The 23,011-nt window shown below is 49.0% G+C and overlaps 1 protein-coding gene across 2 annotated transcripts in view; it reads right to left on the bottom strand.

The window, feature by feature from the left end:
• The window catches only part of LOC134624459 (glutamate receptor ionotropic, kainate 5-like), a 204,436-nt gene that overhangs the window by 65,578 nt on the left and 115,847 nt on the right, over positions 1-23,011 (bottom strand). For both annotated transcript variants that reach the window (XM_063469425.1, XM_063469426.1), the window contains one exon: positions 9,527-9,685. In XM_063469425.1, the coding sequence (XP_063325495.1) occupies positions 9,527-9,635 (109 nt within the window). In that variant the 5' untranslated portion in view covers positions 9,636-9,685. The remainder of the gene's footprint in view (positions 1-9,526; positions 9,686-23,011) is intronic.

Genomic DNA, 23,011 nt, shown 5'->3' with positions numbered 1-23,011 from the left:
TTTAAGTTCTCTGCAAAGAAAGAGAAGAAATAAATGATCACTGGGTTTAGATGTCACAATCTGTTCTCCTCATGAACGCTTTCTAACCTGACAGTGAGGTTATCAGGTCGCTGCCCTGTAGATAAACAAACGTCCTCTTCATTCTTGGACATGCACGCTGTGCTTCAGTCCACGTCAGAGCTCAGAGGCTTTCAAAACGAGTGAACCAGTCTGAGCTGGTTAACTCTGCAGTGGTCTTTAAGTGTTGATGTCAGCTTCAGTCATGCTAACCAAGCAGCAAATGGGCCCAAAACTGCAGTTCCTCTCACGTCCAGCAGAGGCAATAGTCAGTCAGTCCCCGCAGACCCCTGTGTTAACCTCTTAAGCCCCAAGCCTAACTGATCTCCTGCCTTTTGCCCCCGTATCAGGGGGCGTTGGGGCTTAAGAGGTTAATACTTTACAGCAGCGATAAACATGTTTACAGCAATGCTTCTGCTCCTTATTGCTAATTTCAGCCCTCATAGACATTAGCTTTATTTATTCTGTTTAAAGTTTAAACTATGAGGGAATTTGCAGATGGCGGTCTCAGTTATTATCATGACACAGCAGTCACAGCGCAGTGACGTCCAGCAAGTAATAACTCCAGTTTGTCCGTGTTCTGAGCCGGGGGTCCTGCGTTGGTGAGGGAGGCCTGAGTGAGTGTAATCCAATCCCCTCTGCAGCCTCTCTGCCTCCTCCGTCCACAGCATCATTCAATTCAGTTTTATTTATACAGCTCCAAATCACAACAACAGTATTGCAAGGTAGACCCTACAATAGTACATACAGAGAAACACCCAACAATCATGTGACCCCCTATGAGCAAGCACTTTGGCGACAGTGGGAAGGAAAAACTCCCTTTTAACAGGAAGAAACCTCCGGCAGAACCAGGCTCAGGGAGGGGCGGGGCCATCTGCTGTGATTGGTTGGGGTGAGAGAAGGAAGACAGGATAAAGACATGCTGTGGAAGAGAGACAGAGATTAATATCAGGTATGATTCAGTGCAGAGAGGTCTATTAACACATAGTGAGTGAGAAAGGTGACTGGAAAGGAAAAACTCAATGCATCATGGGAATCCCCGGCAGCCTACGTCTATTGCAGCATAACTAAGGGAGGATTCAGGGTCACCTGGTTCAGCCCTAACTATATGCTTTAGCAAAAAGGAAAGTTTGAATCTTGAAAGTAGAGATAGTGTCTGTCTCCTGAATCCAAACTGGAAGCTGGTTCCACAGGTTTCATCCCGGCGGTCGAGTTAGATGGCAGCTAAAGTGTGGCTAAAGTCATCTGTTATGGGAAGTTCTAACTGAAGACCAGAGTCCAGTTAGCGCAACGAAGCAAGAAAAGAGAGAGAACCACGAGCTGCTGTGCCTGCCGCCATCTTATTTTACCCGCCATACAGATGCAAACACCAGTGTCTGGCTTCCACAGGCTGACTGATACAGATGAGCCACAGATCTTGCCTGGTCTCTCCAGCGGCTCAGACAGACTACGTCACACAGCCTGAGAGCAGACTGCTGTCACCTCCATCTCTTCTGTACCCTGCACATGTGCAGAGCCACCCTCTCTTCACCTGAAGATACCAGGTGATCGAGTGTGCCGTCGCTCAGATCCCAGCTGCCTTCTCCTCGGTATAACCAGCACCATCCCGCCGCTGAAACAAACTGCAGCATCGTCAGCAGCATGACGATGCAGAAAAAAATAGATTTGATACGTGTCCCTGTGAACAGGAAGCCGAGGGAAGCTGCAGCACTGACAGGAGCTGCAGTGAAGAAAACCATCGTTTCTATTTCCTGCTACAGCCCAGCCGCCGGCTGTGTGCGGTGACACCTGCCACGTTTATTCCTGCTGCGCCCTCCCACCTGACTCCTGAGCAGGCGTGCGTTAGGACAGCGGGCAGGATGTGCACATTAACAGATGGGAATGTTGAAAACGGTGATCCGCTCATTTACTGTACGTCCAGAGGGCGAACGAGCCAACGAGGTGCAGACAGCTGCTGCTGAGGCCTGATGGGAAAACCACACGACACGGTGGTGTTCTCCAGGTTAAACACCGTTTCAGGATAACAAGGACCGAGTCCATCAAAGGGACAGCTCAGAGGGGCTGAGATGGTCTGAGCATGTGCAGAGGAGGGGTGGGGGTGTATATGGGATGGGGGATGATGAAGAGGAAAGACCTCAAAGGAGGTTCATGGCAGTGTGATCCACCGTTCCACACGAAGAGATTAAAAATCAAAGTGGATATGCTGCTGAGGCTCCGTAACGAGCAGGAAGCCTGTCCTGGATTTGATTTGTGTTTCGTAAATAATTAACAGCTCTCAAGGCGATTTATCGGGGAACACGAAGAGAGCCAGATGGTTCGTGCTGACCTGTGCGATCTTCTCAGAGCCTTCCTCCCAAGAATCCCGGCGTTAGAGGCGACACCGTGAAGCTGAAAATCTAAAGACGAGGCCTTTCCAGTGGAAGATCCCTGCAGCGTCTTCTGATGGGAATAGCCATCCTCCTCCCACTGGACCTGCAGGGACGCGTTGCACATAACCTGTTCTGCTTCAGTGAGGCGAGCACGTGAGCGCAGCGTCGAAGACTCCGGATCAGAGCAGCAGGCAGGAAGTCCAGCCTTCACCTCACACTCATTAGTTGGACAGGTGATCTCCCTGAGCTGAGCTCGGAGGGCTGGAGGGAGGGAAGATGAAGATGACACGTCTTCTTCATCAGCAGCACTCGGACACTGAGTTTGCCCAGTATGTGCCCCTCACACACACACACACACATACGCACACACACACACTGTGTGTGGTGCGCAGTCAGTCCCGTGTCTCCGGGTGCGAGGCGCTCCGAGCGTCGGTCGCCGTGTCCGGCTCTCGGCTCGTTGGCGGTTCCCCACACAGTGAGGCAGAGGAGCAGAATCATTATTGTCATTAAGATTAAAGCAGGCCAGGGAGCAGTTCACTCACATTCACACACTTTCTCCTCAGCGTGAGCTCTTACATCTGCTCGCTCACAGAGTCATTGTCATCTCATGATTACAACCGATTATCTCTAATTAGGATTTATCACCTTGTAATCCCGACTCTGTAGATTATTCTTATGATTTAGTGTCTGATAATCACAGCTCACCGTCTCATAACCAGAACTTATCGTCTGGTGATTCTTTATAGCACATCTTCTCATCACTAAGAGATAAGACTTCATAACAGTGAGACCAAAACCATCACCACGGCACTTATTATTAACATTTATTACATTAAAGAAGTAAAACTGGGGCCATTCGATTGTGTGATAAGTGCCTGTATAATGTGAGTAACAGAGCAGACCGCTGCGCTGTTCAGAGGATGACCCTGATTACACAGGCTGCTCTCGCTCACCGCGTCCACGCCCCACGGGCCGCCAGCGAGGTTAAGCATTAGAAATCAGCTGCAGAGACAGCAGAGTGTTTCTAAAAGCTCAAGAGTTCAGTAAGTGTGAGTTCTGACCTGTTGTCGCCAGTGGAGGTAATCAGGGAAATTCCTAATCCGAGTATGGAAGCAGCAGGCTGACATTAGCATTCCTGGAGCTGCTAATGTGACTAATGAGGTCCAAGTCCAGGGTTACAGCCCGGCCTCGGTGCATGCTCACCCTCCTTTTATAACCGTTTTACACTCACAGCTTGACACAGAAAAACATTTCTCTGAAATGAAACGTACTTTCTGGGAATTTCTCTGATTAGCATGTGGCTAAAACAACAACTCCAGCCAGGTCAAGGTTAAAGGTTACAGAGTATTTGAGCTCAAAATGATTGTTTTACACACATTTGCAGAGTGAAATGAATGGAATAAACCAGTCCCTCCGACCTTCAGCACTGTGTTGCATTGTGTATGCAGGGTTACGTGCTCCGACCCCATTTGTTCGTTTGGGATGAACGTATTCTTCCCGTCTGTGTTTTCTGTGAATTACCTCCTGACAGCCTCGTTTACCACCTCCGAGTCGCACTCAGATTTAATAGCAAATTATGCTGTTTCAACTTCACTCGTTACCCTGGCGGTGCGGGAACGCCTTCGCTCCCGTCTTCCCGCCCGCCGGTACAGAGGCGTCATCTTGTATTTATGAAACGAGGCCGCCACGCTGTGAGTTTCGTCTAACCTGAGACGTGACGGTAAAAGTCCTTTTATCGAGGCAAAAAGAGCTCTGCAGACTGATTTCATTTCAGCCCCGGAGGTGGTGTACCTTCACTAAAAATTGACAAATAGGTTTTCTTGTCACTTCCTACCTCTGAGCTCCATGCAGTTGACATTATTTGATATGAGTGTGGGTGCGTGGACTCCGGGGGCCGCGGTAGGTCGACAGACGAGACAAGGCAAAAGGAAGAATCAACACAACCGACCGCTCTGCCGGCTGAAATCACAGCACTGCTGCGATCCTCTGGTGGCAAACAAGATGCTCACGTTATTCAATATACACCGAGTGGGTTTGTGTTTCTACCGGACATATCGATTTTTTTTCCCACCCTGGTGGCTTAAAATTTGGTTTCTTTAGTGAGCTGTGATGTGGCGGGAAAAATAGCCCCGAAGAACAGATCTTGTCAGAGCCAAACAAAGAGTTCGAGCTGAGGGATGTCTGTTATTTCTGTCTCTGAGGCTCCATCGATTTTCAAAAACCTGGTGATTTGGCTCCAGGGTGATTACCAGTGATTACAGTCCAACAGGTACAGGACAGATTTAGATCGAGTTTGTTTGACAGACTCGTGTTCAAGTCGAGGGGAGTGTAAATGTGCCTCAGACATGGGAAAAGTACTCTATGGCATCCAAAATGCTCACATGTTCCCAGTGCTGTGATTCACAGTAGCTTCATGCAAGCTGCAGAAAAGCCTGACCCTTCACCCCGCAGAGTCTACACCACCTTCTGATCTGAAGGCTTCTGTGACATAAACTGTGAAGGTTTTACATTTCTGTCCTGTTTGTGGACTTTACAGACTGCGTCGAGTGCAAGACATAGAATCCAAAGAGAAACTGAAACACAAAGTCCAAACAGGAGAACAAAGGCACGGAGGACTGGGAATATACGAGGTATGGAAACAGCTGCTCTGATAAAGACTAAAGAGGAGAGAGACTCCCGTGGTTTCAGAGACTTCCTGTTTCTGTAATGAAATGTAATTCACACACGCAAATCAGTTCATACCTCTCGTGTAATGTCTGTGGATTCTTGGTGAATATTCAGTCTCTTCATTAAAATGAAATTCACAGCTGTTTGTTTCTTTGGACGTGAGCAAACTTACAAACCAGGCATCGATGCAACTGTTTTCTGCAGGTTTTTTAAAGCAAACTCTGAGGACACATTTTCCTGCACATTTCAGCTGTTTGTGCTCTCTTTGGAAGAACGTCCACACGCTGCTGTCCAGGTCAGCAGGATGCTGTCCAGGTGTGGACGCCAGACAGACCTGACGGACATGTCTTTGGCTGAAGGTATAACATTTATATTCAGCTTGGATTCCCCTTCAAAGTGAGACATTTGCCTTTTAAAATAAAAAGTGACACCTTAAGTGAAGAAATAAGAGCTGCCCAAAGTGTGAAAAATGTACTTTGAGTTCATTTTTCAAAGATAAATCTGCAGTGACAAACTACCTTTTACACCGGCGCCGCTGTAGTTTAGAGATATTTAATGATGAGCATAAGCTAATGATTGCTTCAGAAAGACTGATAGCACGGGCTGAAATAATTCATGGCAATTTTTAGCAGCAGCTGAAGGACACTGATGCTGCTGAATTGTTAAAATCCTTCACTGCAATATTTATGCTCCCCGCTCGGGTTTTAATCCTGCGAGAGGAGGAAGTATCTGCATGATGATGTCACTTAGATTTATCTCCGTGCTCTTTTAAATATGAAACGCTGTAAGTCGTCCTTCGGCACCAGGAACAGCCGCGGGCCCGACTGGACGCTGAAACCCACCACAAGCTGCAGTCCCACCAATGTCCACTAGAGGACAGCACCAATGTACATTTTATCAGCGCTTATAGTTTGCATTATTAGGGGCGTGGCCTCTTTGACTGGGAGGTGGATGGAGGCGGCTGGAGCTGCTAGCTATCTGCTAGCTGAGCTGGACGTCTGGGCCGTGTTTGGGCTGTTGGAGAGTTTGTAATGACAGAGTCGAGATGACTGGACGTTGCTGAGCACCAATGAGCAGGTACTCTGTGTCTGTGTGATACGGCGCGCTAACCAAAGCAGCTAACATTACCTGAAGTTTGAGCATGCTAACAGCTGACTAAAACAACAAGTTGGTAAAAGCTGAAATGCTTAAAGTGAGACAAAAGGAGCCGTCCCACAGCCGAGGACGATGGTGGACATCCTCGATGAGATGGTGCTAATGTAAAGGAACCGTGTGGAGCTGTAGAGCTCCAGCAAACAGCGAGATCGTTTCCACGGTACTAAACACGCTTTTATTCTTCCATTCACATTAAAGTATTTGCCATAATAACTGGCTGTGTTTCAGATGCCCCGTCGATGCTTTATCTTTATCTACAGTGAAGCGCTGCTATCTGAACCAACAGCTCTCTGACTGCAGTGATAACGTTGACGCCTGTCCTCTGATCGATAATTGGCGGGAGCTCTTTATTGACCCGTGAGCTGCCGTGGCGACTCGGTCGGAGACCTGCAGCACGAAGTCAGAGTTCCTCTAATTACCGACGCAGTCTCTGTCTCATCTGGGTCGTCTCTCTGCGTGACGACGAATCGGCTCGTATCTGATGGATAATCGGAGCAGAGTCATGCGGGGCGATTGCTGTTTGTGGGACGCGGCGCTCATAATTACTTTCACTGAGGTTTGTTTGCACAGATCAAAGATGAACTCGTTTCCCTCAGATGCAAATGTCCTTCATGTGTTAGAAGAGCGTCCTCGTCAGGTCAGGAAACAGCTGCTCACAGAGAATAAAAACACAAAACCATGAAAATAATCACATCAATCACTGAAACAAAGTATTGTGACCGTACTCTGTGGCTGCAGGACAGCAAACACATTTAAAACCTTTATTTCTGGAGTTTTCTTTAAAATGAAACTATCATAAGAGAGGTTTCCCCCTCTCTACATAGAAACTGAAACATGACAAATATGGAGACTTTGTTTTTATGTGTTTGAGGAAATATCCCAAACAAATCCGGAGCCTCGTGAGGTGTAGAGACTCTTCTTCACTCCCATCCTCCTCAGGTGAGCTCATTCATGTCCTTTATGTGTTTTTCCAATGGTGAACCTTTCCTCGGTGTCCCTGACAGCAGCCGTGCGTCTGTGCAGAATAAGAGGACGCAGATCTGTTTCCAGCCTGATTCTGAGCACCGCGGCAGATTTTGCCTCCTGATGTTTCAGCCTCCAGCATCTGTCGCAGGACAAACCGAACATGCGTTTGACTGCTGACGGTTTGCCATCATGAGCTCAGTCTTTGAATTACCAAAACACTTTCCTGCGGTCCTTTTCATTTCCCGACCACGGAATCACGAGCCCTGAAAATCTGGTTACAGCCGAGTCTGTTGGAGTGGAACTGAATGAGATTTTCCAGCAGCTGAAGAGAGAAGTGCAGCAGAAAGGAAACATTCACGCACCTGAGATGGTCAGAAACAAACCGTGTGACACTCTGTCAGTACGCAGGGTTTTCTTACTACCAGTTAATAAGCAGCGGTCAGAGAAATGCTTTGCTCAAAGGCAGCTGATCAGTACAAAACTGTGCTGAGAAAAACAGCAATTTTACCTCTTTTCTGAAACTGGTGTGCACACGGCGAGCCCGAAGACACGGTATCGATCCACGCTGTGAGGTAGTCATGTAGGACAGGCTGCCGAGGCTCAGCTGTGGTCTGGGAGCCAGAGAGCGACCAATGAGGCTCCAAACCTGCGTCTGCAGGTCAAAGGTCAAGGCTTTTGCTGCTTTTACTGAACTCCAGGCCAGAAGGAAATGAGAGCTTCCTTTTGTGTGTGTGTGTCAGATATAAGTGTGTGTGCGCATCAGTCAGCTGGTATTAACAGTGAGACAGTGAAAGGTGAGCCACTGCACATCGCCAGGCGACCTGGTTGCCATGGTAGCCTTGGTTTAAGCGACTGCTGGTTTTGTTGAAGCCCTGCGAGATAAAAAAGGAGCAGGGATTTGAACTCGAGGGTGAGAGATGAGCAGGGAGAAAATCCTTATCGGCTGAGCTCGTACTTGCAGCGTGAAGTCTCTGCTGTTACTCGAGTTAATCTTCCTCCGCGGGACGAGCAGCGAGGGGTGCTGACAGCAGAGCGGTGCCCGGGCCTCGCCGTGGATCACGGAGACGCTCCCCGATCCAGTTTCCTCTCGGTTTAGTTCTCCCTTACAAATGAAGAAACCCAGGACGGAAACAAGGAGACCCGCAGAGCGAGCGGGAACAAAGCGAGGCTTCGAGGGGCTCGTAACAAGACAAACACAGCAAAGAGATCGTGTGAGAGGAATCAAGATGGCAAACAGACGGCGGTGGGAGGCGAGAGGAGAAACGAGAGCAGAGGAGCGCTCACACGGGGGAGATGCTGCTCATCCTTCACCGCGTTCTGTGGAAAAAACGAACACAGTGCACGTGCTTGTGTTTCGTTCCCACAGAAAATACCGCTGCTTCATTTCTGTCACTCATCTATGTCGTCACGTCACACACTGCTCCCTGCAGTCTGCCAGTATTTCTCTCTGAGCAGACTGCAGCTGCAGTGTTTCTTATTTAGAGCTTCTTAAATACGCAAAAATGACAGTGTCACTGAAATAGGTTAAACCTGTCGCAGCGTTTACATCTCGCTCTGTTTGTGGCTCGAGATCAGTGAGCGTGAGCCTGCAAAAGAAAAGGTGCACATCACATCCAGCAATAAACACCGATAAGAAGTGTGTGCAGCGAAAGCTGACGATCTTGTTTTCATAACTGAAATCCAAATGTGACCGACCGTCATGAAACCCGGCGTCGATGGTGTGGAGTGGGTGGAGTTCTGTAAATGAACCAGGCTGAACAGTGAAGGTGCAGCGAGCTCACTTTAACTAAGAGCCAATCCTGTGGCGTTCCCGTGCACGTCCTCTCACTTGACGTCCCGCTCGACTCGACGGTGCAAAAACTTTTAGTGTTTGGATGAAAGCTCGAGGAGCCTCCTGTTTGGTGGACAGCAGAGAGGAACCTGTGTTTTCACCTGTCAGGACGTTAAAGCAGAGCCTGACGGTCCACATGGACCAGAATCAGCTGTGCTGAGCACGCATGGAAGTGCACATGCAAGGAACTTCTTTTCTCTGTGTTTAACAGGACAGACAGTACTGACAGCAGCAGCATGGTACAGACACATACAGCACATTCATACTCATGTGTGTGAAGATGCTGAGATACATTATAGATGAAATAAGGTGATAAATCAGAGACATGCTGGCATGTACACAGCTGTACGTACAGCACACTCTGACTCAGGCCAGGTGGATGTGTGAGTGCAGACTTTAACGGGTCTGTATGTGGGAGTGTCGGGGTCAGTGCACACTGAGACAGAGCAGGTGGGATTCAAACACGTGTGATGTCACTCACCCATGCGGACGGCAGAGAGGGTGTTGGCCTGGCTGAAGGAGAGCGGCGCCATGGTCAGCAGCGAGGCGACGGTGTAAATCGACAGCAGCAGTGCTGGCAGAGCCGGCATCTTCCACCGCTCCTCATGGAGAATGGTCTGCTGGCTGCCTGTACCGCCACCTGCAGGACAGGAGGACAGGTGAGATCCAACAACTCAGTTCACACGTTCAGCAGCACAGACTTAGCAGGAAATCCTGCATGTGACGTTTGCACAGCACATCCACACTGACACAGTTACGGCCCCCAAAACTGCTGTATGGCCCCGAGGACGTTGCTCTTCACCGGGGAGGCAGCAGTTTAGAAATAATCAGAGGAACCAGAGTCAGAGGAAACAGCGTCAGAGGAACCAGAGTCAGAGGAACCAGAGTCAGAGGAAACAGAGTCAGAGGAACCAGAGTCAGAGGAAACAGTGTGAGAGGAACCAGAGTCAGAGGAACCAGAGTCAGAGGAAACAGTGTGAGAGGAAACAGAGTCAGAGGAAACAGTGTGAGAGGAAACAGAGTCAGAGGAAACAGCGTCAGAGGAACCAGAGTCAGAGGAACCAGAGTCAGAGGAAACAGAGTCAGAGGAACCAGAGTCAGAGGAAACAGTGTGAGAGGAAACAGAGTCAGAGGAAACAGCGTCAGAGGAACCAGAGTCAGAGGAAACAGGGTGAGAGGAAACAGAGTCAGAGGAACCAGAGTCAGAGGAAACAGCGTCAGAGGAAACAGTGTGAGAGGAAACAGCGTCAGAGGAAACAGCGTCAGAGGAAACAGAGTCAGAGGAAACAGCGTCAGAGGAAACAGCGTCAGAGGAAACAGAGTCAGAGGAAATAGAGTCAGAGGAAACAGAGTCAGAGGAAACAGAGTCAGAGGAAACAGAGTCAGAGGAAACAGCGTCAGAGGAAACAGAGTCAGAGGAAACAGTGTGAGAGGAAACAGAGTCAGAGGAACCAGAGTCAGAGGAAACAGCGTCAGAGGAAACAGCGTGAGAGGAAACAGCGTCAGAGGAAACAGCGTCAGAGGAAACAGCGTCAGAGGAAACAGCGTCAGAGGAAACAGAGTCAGAGGAAACAGAGTCAGAGGAACCAGAGTCAGAGGAAACAGCGTCAGAGGAAACAGGGTCAGAGGAAACAGCGTCAGAGGAACCAGAGTCAGAGGAAACAGTGTCAGAGGAACCAGAGTCAGAGGAAACAGAGTCAGAGGAACCAGAGTCAGAGGAAACAGAGTCAGAGGAAACAGGGTGAGAGGAAACAGCGTCAGAGGAACCAGAGTCAGAGGAAACAGAGTCAGAGGAAACAGAGTCAGAGGAAACAGTGTCAGAGGAAACAGAGTCAGAGGAACCAGAGTCAGAGGGAACAGAGTCAGAGGAACCAGAGTCAGAGGAAACAGCGTCAGAGGAAACAGCGTCAGAGGAAACAGCGTCAGAGGAAACAGCGTCAGAGGAAACAGAGTCAGAGGAAACAGCGTCAGAGGAAACAGAGTCAGAGGAAACAGAGTCAGAGGAAACAGCGTCAGAGGAAACAGAGTCAGAGGAAACAGCGTCAGAGGAACCAGAGTCAGAGGAAACAGTGTCAGAGGAACCAGAGTCAGAGGAAACAGAGTCAGAGGAAACAGGGTGAGAGGAAACAGCGTCAGAGGAACCAGAGTCAGACGAAACATGCACACAGACACACACACAGACACACACACACGCACAGACACACATACACACACTCACACACACACACACACAGACACACACACACACACACAGACACACACACACACACAGACACACACAGACAGACACAGACAGACACAGACAGACACAGACAGACACACACAGACACAGACACACACACACACACACACACAGACACACACACACACACAGACACACACAGACACACACACACAGACACACACACACAGACACACACAGACACACACACAGACACACACACACACACACACGCACACAGACACACACAGACACACACACAGACACACACACAGACACACACGCACACACAGACACACACACACACACAGACACACACAGACACACACACAGACACACACGCACACACAGACACACACACACACACGCACACAGACACACACACACACACACACAGACACACACAGACACACACACACACAGACGCACACACACACACACACACACACACACACACAGACACACACACAGGTAAAGGACTGTTTGTGCTGCAGAGATAAAGATGACGATGACAGTAATGATGAAGCCGTTTCATCTGTCAGCCCTTCACACTGATAGATGCTTAAAAATGTCCCGATTATGACCTGCTGTGTTGATGAGTGCAGTTCTGTCTCCCCAGCACCATCAGCACCATCAGCTCCATCCGAGCTGCTCGCAGACCAAACATCTACAGACCCGTTCGGACTGAAACTGAACCCGATGTTAAATATTAAACCTGACAACGTTTTAAACACATGACCTCGTTCTGATCTCGATGCCAGAAATGTGTCTCTTTGGGACGGGTCCACGCCTTCACTTGTTCCACAGCAGGGTGTAAACTCGACCAGGCGAAGCTCCATGGAGCCAGAGCTCCATACAAGCCTCCATCTTCTTCTTCACCACCAGCGTCTACACTCCAGGAGGTCCTGTCCTAAATCCTTTTACCGCTGCCATGATGGGCCACCACAGTCTCATCAACAGTACATTCATTTCTATATCTCAGTAAATCATATTCAGCTCTGCGTGACGCAGACTGTTTACTTTTTAATGCACCGGTAAAATACACAATCTGTACTTTTTCTAAATATTCTTAATTATTTAATCACCTTCCAGTACCCTGCTCTGTCTGCACACTACAACCTGGGTTTGCCATTTTTATCAGCAATATAAAATATTAATATTATACAATATTAATAACTGTACAGTACTCTGGTTTTTTAACTATTGTCCAGGATGTAAATATTTTTTTCTGTAAAAGTTTCTGTTCTGTTTGTATATGTGCTTTTTTTTTTTTCAAATTTCCCCTAGTGGGACAATGAAAGGATTATTCTATTCTATTCTATTGGCTGGAAAGAATCTGCACACGCTGGCCACTAAAGGATTTGTCGCAGGAGCTTCAGCCACGACCACCTTCAGCTTCAGCACCATTTCTGAGGAAAGAAGCGCTACACGGAGCAAAGTTTATATCCTGTACAAGGATGAGCCAGAAACACAGGAGCAGCTGGACTCCCATTCTGACCCATTCTGACCAGCGCTGTGCTGTCACAGCTCAGTGGGACTGACGGTCACATTAGTTAATAATAAAACAACAGGCTGGCTTTCTTTGTTTCAGCATCTCCAACTAAATCGTACACAGAGGTGAGCAGCGTCTCTGAGCCCCTTCACCTCCTCCGGTCGTTTTGATATTCCCCTCGTGACGCCTGCTGTGGTGGTGGGTGGAGCTCAGACACCATCGCTCAAACAAGCAATTTAAACAAGGATGATTTCACTGTAGAGCTCCTGCGGCCGCCTGATAAATGATTCCTTTACAGCAGAGAGAGATTTTAAAATGCTAAAAACCACCCCCACGTACAGATGTTTAGCAGCGAGGCTGTCAGAGTGCAACCGCACAACAGGCAACCGTCCACACTGAAGGGGCGTGTCAGAACCACGCTTTGGTTCTGCTGTGATTCACCGTGGGAGGTTCTGCACCACAGCCCACCCACCTGCTGCTCCAGTGGTTTGTTTGGAAGGGCAACCAATCAAGGTGAAATGTCTTGAAGGGGGCGGAGCTAAAAAAAACAAACTAGGTGTCAGACACATGGGGATTTTTCTGAACTATGACTCCTGCAAAGCTGCTCTAGTAGAGCTGATATGGCGGCTCCTGGAGAGAATCTGACTGAGAACAGGGCGAACAGAAGGTTTAAGAAAGGAGCTGAAAGTGTGGAGGAAACAGCAAGGACACGAACAAAGAGGGAATGTAAGGCGACAGTGTGAGTGACAGTAAACTGGGCAGACGGAGACGTGATGGTGAGATGAGACAGGAAACGAGGAGCAGCCGCAGGCACAAATAAACACATGATGACAACAATTAATTAGGATCTTTCCTACAGGAAGTGCTATCATGTCAGCCGGCGAGCAGAGCCAGCGGGACCCCGCTGATACGAGCCGCCACCGCAGTTCACTGCAGCAGCTCGGAGGCTAATCACAGCCACAACTCTATTAGCTGCCTTCAGTGCCGTCTCATTTCACTGTGGAGGCATTTAGCCGACACTCATTCGAGGCGACTTACAGCGAGCGCAGCAAAGCGCGAGGCTTTAAAGCCCCGCTTCATCGAGTGAAGATGGCGAGGGTCAGAGCGTCGGCAATCACATGCCGGCAAATATTCCCGAGGACGTGTGAGATGAGGTCTGAATGCCCGGCACAAAGCGGCCGAGGATCAGAGGCGACAGGACAGAACGAGGCAGACAGACAGGAAGTGCCAGGTCATGTGATCAGCCTGAGTGAGAGCTCAGGCTGCACAAAGTAAGGTTCAAAATTTCGCCGCCAGTGACATCATAACAGGAAATAAACCCACCTGGTAACAGACCCATCAGCCACTCAGCGAGCACAGTTTCAGAGATTATCTGCAGCGTGTACCGCGCGGGCACTCACAGGTAACTAACAGCAGTGATGTCACAGGCCTGTTTGAGCCATGCCGACGTCCCAGAAAGCAACACCACGCACGGCCTGCAGGAGGCGCTGGAGGCCCTGAGCGCTGTAAATAGTACTACTGTCCATTAGGGATGGGTATCGTTTAGGTTTTATCCGATACCGGTGCCAAACCGGTACTTTTGAAACGGTGCCGGTGCTTAAACGGTGCTCAAACCGGTGCTTAAAGAATGGAGAACACAAAATTGGTCCAAAAACCTCTCATGTTCAGCTGTTTTTTGTAAAAAGATAACAATGTTAGCCTTTTCTGCAGCTATAGGGCATATATGGTATCACTCTTGGCTGGAAGCAGTGCTTAAACAATGGAAAAAACACAAACTTTGTCCAAAAACCTCTCATGTTTAGCTGTTTTTTTGTAAAAAGATAACAATGTTAGCCTTTTCTTCAGCTATGGGGCATATATGGTATCACTCCTGGCTGGAAGCAGTGCTTAAACAATGGAAAAAACACAAACTTTGTCCAAAAACCTCTCATGTTTAGCTGTTTTCCACTTTTTCTTTGGTCATTTTAGCCTTTTTGGCCAGGGTGAAGGGAGTATCTGCCATCAAACAAGAAGACAGCCGCATGTAACTACGACGGTGTTTGCTAGTTCACCTTACATGCATTAATGTAATAACGTGGTTAGCCTACTCAACGTGAATTACACACGAACAACATTAAGCTACTCACGCAGAGAAGAACGGCTGCTGCTGCCATCATCATCCTCATCATTTCTGCTACACTGGCAGGGCTAGGGGCCAGGACTCTACTCTTCGGGTTCTTGGGGGATGTTGCTAACTCCGGGTCCGATAACAGGCACCACACCCGCAGTAGATGTGCACGGCGTGAGGTCTCACAGCAAGCTATCAAACACGGCGCATTTCTCGGCTTTAAAAAAAAAACCCGCTATGCGTTTCATCGGATTTGAGGTGTTACCTCCTTTGACAGTATCACAGTATCAGCTTAAAGCACTTGTTGCAGGCAGACTTTTGACCGCTTCGCCTTGGGCATTTTTAATCTGTAGCTCTGCTCTAAAAGAACGTACGTACCTGGACCCGCCTACTATCCTCGGAAACGTAAAATGATTGGCTAGAATTGGCTCAGGAAAAAAAAAGCACCGAAATAAAGCACCGAAATGTGCGCTGCTTTTCGGTCTGGTTACTACCGTTTATGTCAGAACCGGTGCCATCATGGCACCGGACACCGGTACCCATCCCTACTGTCCATGCTGTGAAGTACTGGTCCCCGGTGTGGGATTAAATAAGTCACGTTGTTGGTATCACAGAGGTGCCCACAGCATGCTCGTGCACTGCTGCAGAGTCCAGCGAGCAGCCAGCGCTCTTTGTTCACCGGTCAACAGAAAACCCTAAAAACAGCTCCAGAGGTTTAGCTCAGCGGGACCGTTTAGCTCGCCAGACCGCTTCCCCCGACACAAACCCGCTTTCAAACACAAAAGGTTGGACAAAACACCTTTTAATCTTCAGAAATCCAAACCTCCCCATCCGCTGCTCGGACATCACAGCGACGCCTTAAAGGTTAGATTGTACTGCGGCCACTGTTAGCTCAGTGCTAGACCTGTGTATGTAATGTACCACAGTGATGGGGGTGTTTGACACAGCAGAGGGCCTCAGAGGGAGGTGCTCGGGGTGGATGGTGGGCAGGTGGTTAGATATAAATAGCCGTTCTGTTTGCCTCACACTCACATCTGCTCTCACGCTGACGGGCCGCGAGGCTTCCAGATATGAAGGACGGTGCCTCCTCCACCTTTTCTCTGATGCAATAAAAGAGGAAAAACAAGGCCCCCACCCAACAGAAGCGGAGCGCTCCCTGTAAAGCATCCTGTTTGTCTGGTAATGGCCCTTAATGCTCACCTAAATATAGGATATTAGTTTTCTCTGCCTTCAGGGGATAAGGAGATTTTGTTTAGCAGCAGTGGCATCATGAAGCACAGAGTGTTGCTGACTCAAAACACTATAATGACATGGTAATCCTCTCATTCAGCCGCTGACACGCGACACATTTGTGCCTTCAGACGACAGCGGGGAGGTTTGATTCCTGCACATAAAGCCGTCCTTCTGAAAAGTGGCGCTCTGCAGCAGATCCAGCGACAGGAAACGAGGAGACGAGCCGGGCGACACGCTGCGTCTGTTTTTAGCCTGTTTGACGGCGCAAAGCTCCAATTAGAACTTCAGTAAACATTTTCTATGGTGGTCAGCATGCCGGCTTCATGCAGCTCGGTTTTAATCAAAGCTTTAAAACAGAGAGCAGAAGAAAAAGGAGCTTTTCATTCAGACGCCCAGAGTTACAGGCGGCTGTGTAATGCATGGATTTATCTATCAGAGCGTTTCAAAGGCCGTCTCCTAACGAGGCAGCTGCTTTGTTAGGAGACGGCCTCTGAAACGATTCTTTTTCAGCGTTCGATTGAGTCGAGTCTGAAATCTGCAGCCTCTCGCACATTTCGGTGACAGCGTCAGCTTCGTTCCACTGCTGACCGAACAACGGACAAAAACCCTGTCGTGGTAAATGCGATGCTCAACTTCATCCTACATGCTGGGCGTCATACGGCCAAACCCAACCTCACGTAAAACTGGACTTTCTGTCAGAATCCCTCAAATATCTGCGTCAGAGACGAAGAAGAGCAGCTTCAACGTCTCTGTTATTTTAAAGAAACGCTGCTGAGGTAAGCGTGTCAGCATTTTTACTCATTCAAAGAACTCAAAACATATACACACAACTCTGTACTCACTACACAAGAAGGAGATGAAAAAACTTAACATCATTATCAACAGGAAAAGCTGTAAAACTTGTAAAAGGTCAGTTTCAGGTGGTGCCAATCTGGCTCCTGGATGGTGGTGGTATCATCCTGCTCTCTGGTCAGATTTGAGGGGAGGATTATTCAAAGAGAGGAACTCAAAGAGAACCACGGTTCACCTTCCAGCAGTGGCGCTGCTTCAGGATCAGTCTGTCGGGCGTGGAAACTGGAGGCGAGGGTCAAAAACCGCAGTTCCTCTAACGGCCACAGGACGCTGTCTATTAGTGAGTCCCATTAGTCAACACGAGCACTGAAGGCAGCATGACGAGCCTTTAAACTGAGGAAACGCCCTTACAGCTTCAACAGCCTGCTCGCTTCAGCTTCAGCTGCTGCCTGTGCAGACAGAAGCTCCTCCCACTCCAGGAAGTCACACATGAGCAACAATTAGGTAAGAAATGAACTTTCATGAGGATGTAATCTGTCATATAAATAACTGTTCAGATGTTAAATAAAACAGGCCGTCAGAAACTACATTTAGAGTCGAGTCCCGTGCCCTTCCTGCACTGCATCATACTCAGGTTTCATCGTACGTCCACAGGCTCCGCCTCCTGTTCTTGGTGATGTTTCAGAGCTCCAGTTTTGACCGTTTGAGTGCGGTTCCAGCTGCAGCGGGATGCGTGCTGCGCGTCAGCATCAGCTGTCAAAAATCCACACTGGCGGCACCAGCAGCAGCGTGCTCCTTCCACCTGCTGAGTTCGTGAAAGCGTTGGCCCACTGAACGCGAGTCAGGCTGTGGCGCTCCGGCGCCATCAGTCAGTCAGATGTGCATTTGCATTAAAAGACCCCAACATGGATCCGCACTTATGAATAAACACGAGCAAGTGCGGGGACGGCTCAAGGCCATATGAGAACCTCCTGATCTCACACCTCATTGGCCGAGCAGACGCTGAATGAGAGATGATTCGAGACAGGAAGGAGAGAGTGAGCCGGGGCTGATGGGAAGAAGAACAATGGAGAGTTCAGTTTCCTGGCAGGTGACGGCTCTGATCCGTTCTCTCATTACCTCAAGCTCATCGCTCAGCCGAAGAACAGAAAGAGGAATCCGTCTTGGTGGTACCGTCAAAGACAGACTTATCGACAGCTCGAAGATTTCAGCACACATTATTCATCAGATAATTTAAAGCAGCAGTGGGAGGTATCAACCGAGGAAAACAGCGAGTCGGGAGGCGAGGAAAACAGCGAGTCGGGAGGCGAGGAAAACGTCTCCGCAGACGTTAAAGTTTCAGTAAAGCTGCTCGTCCTCATCATCAGGTTCCCGTGTTGTTGTACCTTTCAGAGTGTCGCCTCCTGCTCTAGGCCTGTCCCTCGAATGGTCAGAGCACTTCCACTGTGGAAGTTTCACAGGTGAAACCACACACCAACGCCTCACCCTTTGCTCGTGTGTTCGTGCAAAACCTCACGCACCTTCATTTTTGGGAACTTTTTCTCTACCAACAGATGGAGGGCTGATCTGCTGACTCCACATTCACACGGTACAGCGTGTGGTCACAGTAAACTCTTTCTCCCACGTCGCCTCCAATAATCTGCAGTCATCAGCGGGAGGCGAGCGCACCGAGGAGACGCTGGAAACTCTCACTTTAAATGTCAAGCGGAATAAAGCCGATAAACCTGCTGACATTTGTCTCGCTGAGACTCGATCTGTAACTGAGCTCCAACACAAGCGAGTCAAACACAAACAGGACTCCACTGCCTCCACCCGAGGAGCCCAGCACGCCACACGCATCCACCCGTGGACGCCGGCGGTGGGAGTTATAGGTGACGGAGGGGCCGCTTCACTCGCTGTCACGCTAAAATGATGGTGAGGTAATTTAAAGAGGCTGCGTGTGAGGGGGAAACATATTTCTGAGGAAACAGGACAGGCAGGGCGGTGCTGATGGATGGTGGAGGGATGGAGATGTGAACGAAATACTGCAGCGAGACAAGCTGCTGTAATTTGAGGCTTTTCTCCCCTGCAAAGATAAAGATGTGCACATGTTAGGAACGTGTCAGCTGTTGTGTGGGAACAAATTACTCTTCCACTTGTTTCTCGTCTTGTTTTTGAATGCGACGCAGGATCTGCACATGCAACAGCTGAACGAACGTCCTCATTAAAGGGAAAACACATGCAGACAATCCACAAACACCAGTCGAATCTTTGTTTCAGCTTTCCTGCAAACAGAATCAAACCTCCCCACGGAGCTAAAGAGCATCGAACAGGCGGACGGTAGCTCACATGGCCTGTGGCCAATCAAAGTGCTCGACTCTCACGGGCACAGAGAAGAAGAAAACGTATAGTGTCCTGTAAAAAAGATCATGTGGACCTGGGTCATCTCTGCACTGTTGAAATGTGCAGTTTGCAGGTCTCGAGTCACATGACTCCAAGGAGGACAGACATCAGCTGTGACCTCAGAGAGGTCACATTAGAGCGCCACTAACATCAAACATGCAGCTTGCAGTTTATTAACCACAGAAAGTAAATATGTGGTGGTGATTTTTGCTCACGCTGCTGTTCCTTATGTCGCCTACACGGTTTGGCATACAGAGCAACACAGAGAAACAAAGGACAGATGGATGATAGAGAGATGGATGCTGCTGCAGCAGTGTGAAGGTGACAGCTTGACCCCGTTGCACCTGGGAGAGGCCGACCGGCAGGGTGAAAGCTCCGGAGGCGAGCCAGCAGGGAAAATAAAGTCCACTGTCAGCAAATATAGAGGAGGGAAACGATGGGAGGATGGACGGGACGGAGCCCAGGAGACGAGGGAGAGAGGGTGAATCTGGTGTCAATTAGGGAGGGAGAGGTGTGAGAGAGGAAAGAGGGGGTGAGGAGGAAGAGAAACAGTGAGGATTATAAAAGGGATGAAAAGAGGAGACAGTGGAAAGACATGAAATGGACATTAAGTTTAATATGAGCCGAGACGAGCTTTCACAGCAGACCCTGCTCAACAGCAGACGCTCATCTTAGGCTCGAGTTTATGATCGTCACCGTTTTCTAGCTTTGTCCTCCTCCAGCAGTAATTATTGTAACGACATCATCAAACGCCTGATAGCGAACGCTAACACAGCCAGAGTCTCCTCCACCTCTCTCAGGCAGGACCGAGGCTCTGCTGCGAGGCTCCTCAAGTAATCGTGCTTCATCACCAGCGTGCGGCTCGTCATCGTAGTTTAAGCTGAAGGTTAGAAAGGTCACAGTCTGGATTCCTGGAAGTTTCTCAATGAGTTCCTGGAAAGTTCAGATTTCTTTTATGGTTGCTTGACTGACACACGTGTGCTCCTGACATTAAAACGTGTTTCCTGTTAGAATCATTCAGAGACTGAGGCTGGTGAGGCGGCGGCTAACCACCTCGTGCTGCTCGTACACCTCAGTGGATGGTTTCAGAGGGGAGGGGCAAACCGCCTGTGCAGTCATTTAGACTGGAGGACCGTCAGGAAGTCACATGACCTCACCACCAGGCTGGTTTCCTGCAAACACACGGGAGGCTGTGCTGTTATATCTGCTGAAGGCCTCAAACCGGCACTGACTTCATCCATTTCTCAGCTGACTGACGCTGGTGGAGCGCTCTGGTTTTACTGCATCATCTGAAACATCTGGAAACATCTGCTTCTTCCTGCTTCTCAGCCTGCAGGAAAGAGTGATGCTCTTAATCCACGTTTGGTCCTGAAAATCTGCAGCCTGTGACTGAAACACAGTGAGTAATGCTGATGCTTTTGTCTCTTCAGTGGATAGGTTCACACAGCATGTCACTGTGGAGCAGAGCTCATGAGTGAATTTCACTTCAGAATTAAATTCTTACGTAATCCTGCCCTGATGGAGAGAGAGGGACGAGCAGCTCTGCTGTAATTTGGGGAGAGCTCCAAAGTCGACGCCTGACCTTCACAATAAAATGTGGCGGACGGAGGGAGAGCGACGGGGAGGACGACAGTAATGAGCCGAGAGCGATGCAGCGCAGATATGGATGCAAACAACAGGTGAAGACGGCGCTCAGTGCGACGGAGCTTTGAACAAAGCCGGCGTTAGCAGCATAACAGCTGTTTGTGCTGTACTCTCTGAAGACGCACCGCCAACGAGCAGCGGTTTGAAGTCAAGCGTGCGTTGTTTCACAAATCCTCCATGAAGAGGCTTCTTCTTCTCTTTTTAAATAATTGTAGATACAAAAGAGTGATGCCTGAAACCTGATACCAGCCCATAATCTCCACCCCTGCAGCATCCTGCAGGACAGCACCGGGCGGGCGACCCCACAGCCACTCAGGAAACAGGCTGGTATTTAAAGGCAGTGAGCAGGTTCCTTAATTTTAGAGCAACGACAGTAAACGTGCGATCAGAAGGTTAAAAAGTAAAGCACACAGCCTGCTTTCTGTTTCCTGCTGAACATCAGCATCAGTTTGTATTCCAGGCTGTTTGAGGGGACGCAGGTGTCGGCAGGTGTGTTTGTGCAGCCTCTCCTCACAGTGACATCTGAAGCTGCTGCACGCTGACCGCTCACTCTTCCCAGTACGTGGGTCGAATGCAGAGAACGAGCATCGATACAGGAAGTCCCGCTCTGATGTCAGATGTGATGAAACATCTGGCCAGTTCCTGGGTTGCACAGGAAGCATCCTGCTTCCTTTTTCCATCAAGTGGATGCAGCCGTGCAGACTGTTGACGTGCAGAAATAATAACTCTGATTTCTTGCATCAGCAGGAACGAGGTGACTAACTGTGTGCTGGTCAGGCTCAATAACACCACAGAATATTAATGAGCAGCGTCACACTGAGCTGGAAGTGATTCCCAGGCTGGCACAGACTTGGATGGATGCACTTGGTAACCTTCCACCACTGCAACAAAGAAAGAATGAAAAGCACAGACAGACTAAAGCGGCACAGACGAATGAGAGCGAGGAGGAAGATGAGGAGGAGGATGAACAGAAGCTTGGTGTCCTGTGGGATCGTTCACACCTACGAGGTTCAACATCCTCTGTGACTTCAGCTCCTCTGCAGGCTTACGCCGACAGAGAGAAGAGCTGCGCGCGTGGAGATGAAACGCAGGAAATACCGACAGATTTCACACGGCCGCGGCCGGAGCGTGCCAGCAGATGGGGGTTATTTTTAGATCTGTTGGTTCAGGCTTTGAAAATCTGGGGATTTCCTGCTCTTCAGAGATTCATCACGACAAGCTCTCGGCTCATTAGCACAGCATCTTCTGTCTCTGACAGCAGCTTTGTTATTGTTGCAGCGTTCCTGCATTTGACTTCGTCGCATTACGAGTTCTGTGATGTTCATTCACAGCACTTTTCCAATAAATCAGAGAGAACTTGTATTCTAAAGTTTCCACAGACTGAGGCTGGCTCTGAGACACGTCCCCACAGACCTCCGTGTTCACAGATCCTCCCCGCTCTCACTAATGTAAAGCTTCATGTTTGGAGTATTTGTGGTGTTGGTGTCTTCTGGAGCACTTTAGCTCTGTGTGGACTGGACTCATACTGACATTAACTGACAGCCCAGAGGGTCATTTGTCGATGCATCACATTTGTACACAGTGTATGAAATTTGAAATGAAAATAAGGGTTTAAAGTTGAAACAATGAGACGCCCACCTGATGATTATTCTGGTTTAATGCACAGAAGGAAAACTGGTCTCTGATCCTGATCAGTTACTGTATCCTCTGTGATCAGACCAACTCGAGCATATGCTCAGCTTCCTACACAACAACACCAGGCTTGTTTTAAATTCCAGCAGGAATCCAGATGATCCGTCTGCCAACGCGCTCACTGGTGACTGCGTGCGACAGCAAGCTGCTTTTATTTGTTTTGCTGATGACGCTTGGACTGAAAAGCCGAACAAAGCTGATGACAAATGATTCTTAAAGAAGCGTTGTTGCCGTTTCTTGATTTGGAGGCGTGCTGTGGATCCCGGCGTGTCCTAACACAGCAGAGTGACTCTGGAATAACAGCTTTTTGTCCGATGAAACGGCCGGCGTTCCCTTCCTGACTGATGCTGACGGATGCTGATGATGAGATTTATGCTTTTGATGTATAAGAAGGAACATTAAC

Source organism: Pelmatolapia mariae, linkage group LG3_W (assembly GCF_036321145.2).
Source record: "Pelmatolapia mariae isolate MD_Pm_ZW linkage group LG3_W, Pm_UMD_F_2, whole genome shotgun sequence".
Lineage (NCBI taxonomy): Eukaryota > Metazoa > Chordata > Actinopteri > Cichliformes > Cichlidae > Pelmatolapia > Pelmatolapia mariae.
Note: the sequence above shows the minus strand (reverse complement) of the source record. Positions and strands in the feature narration are given on the sequence as shown.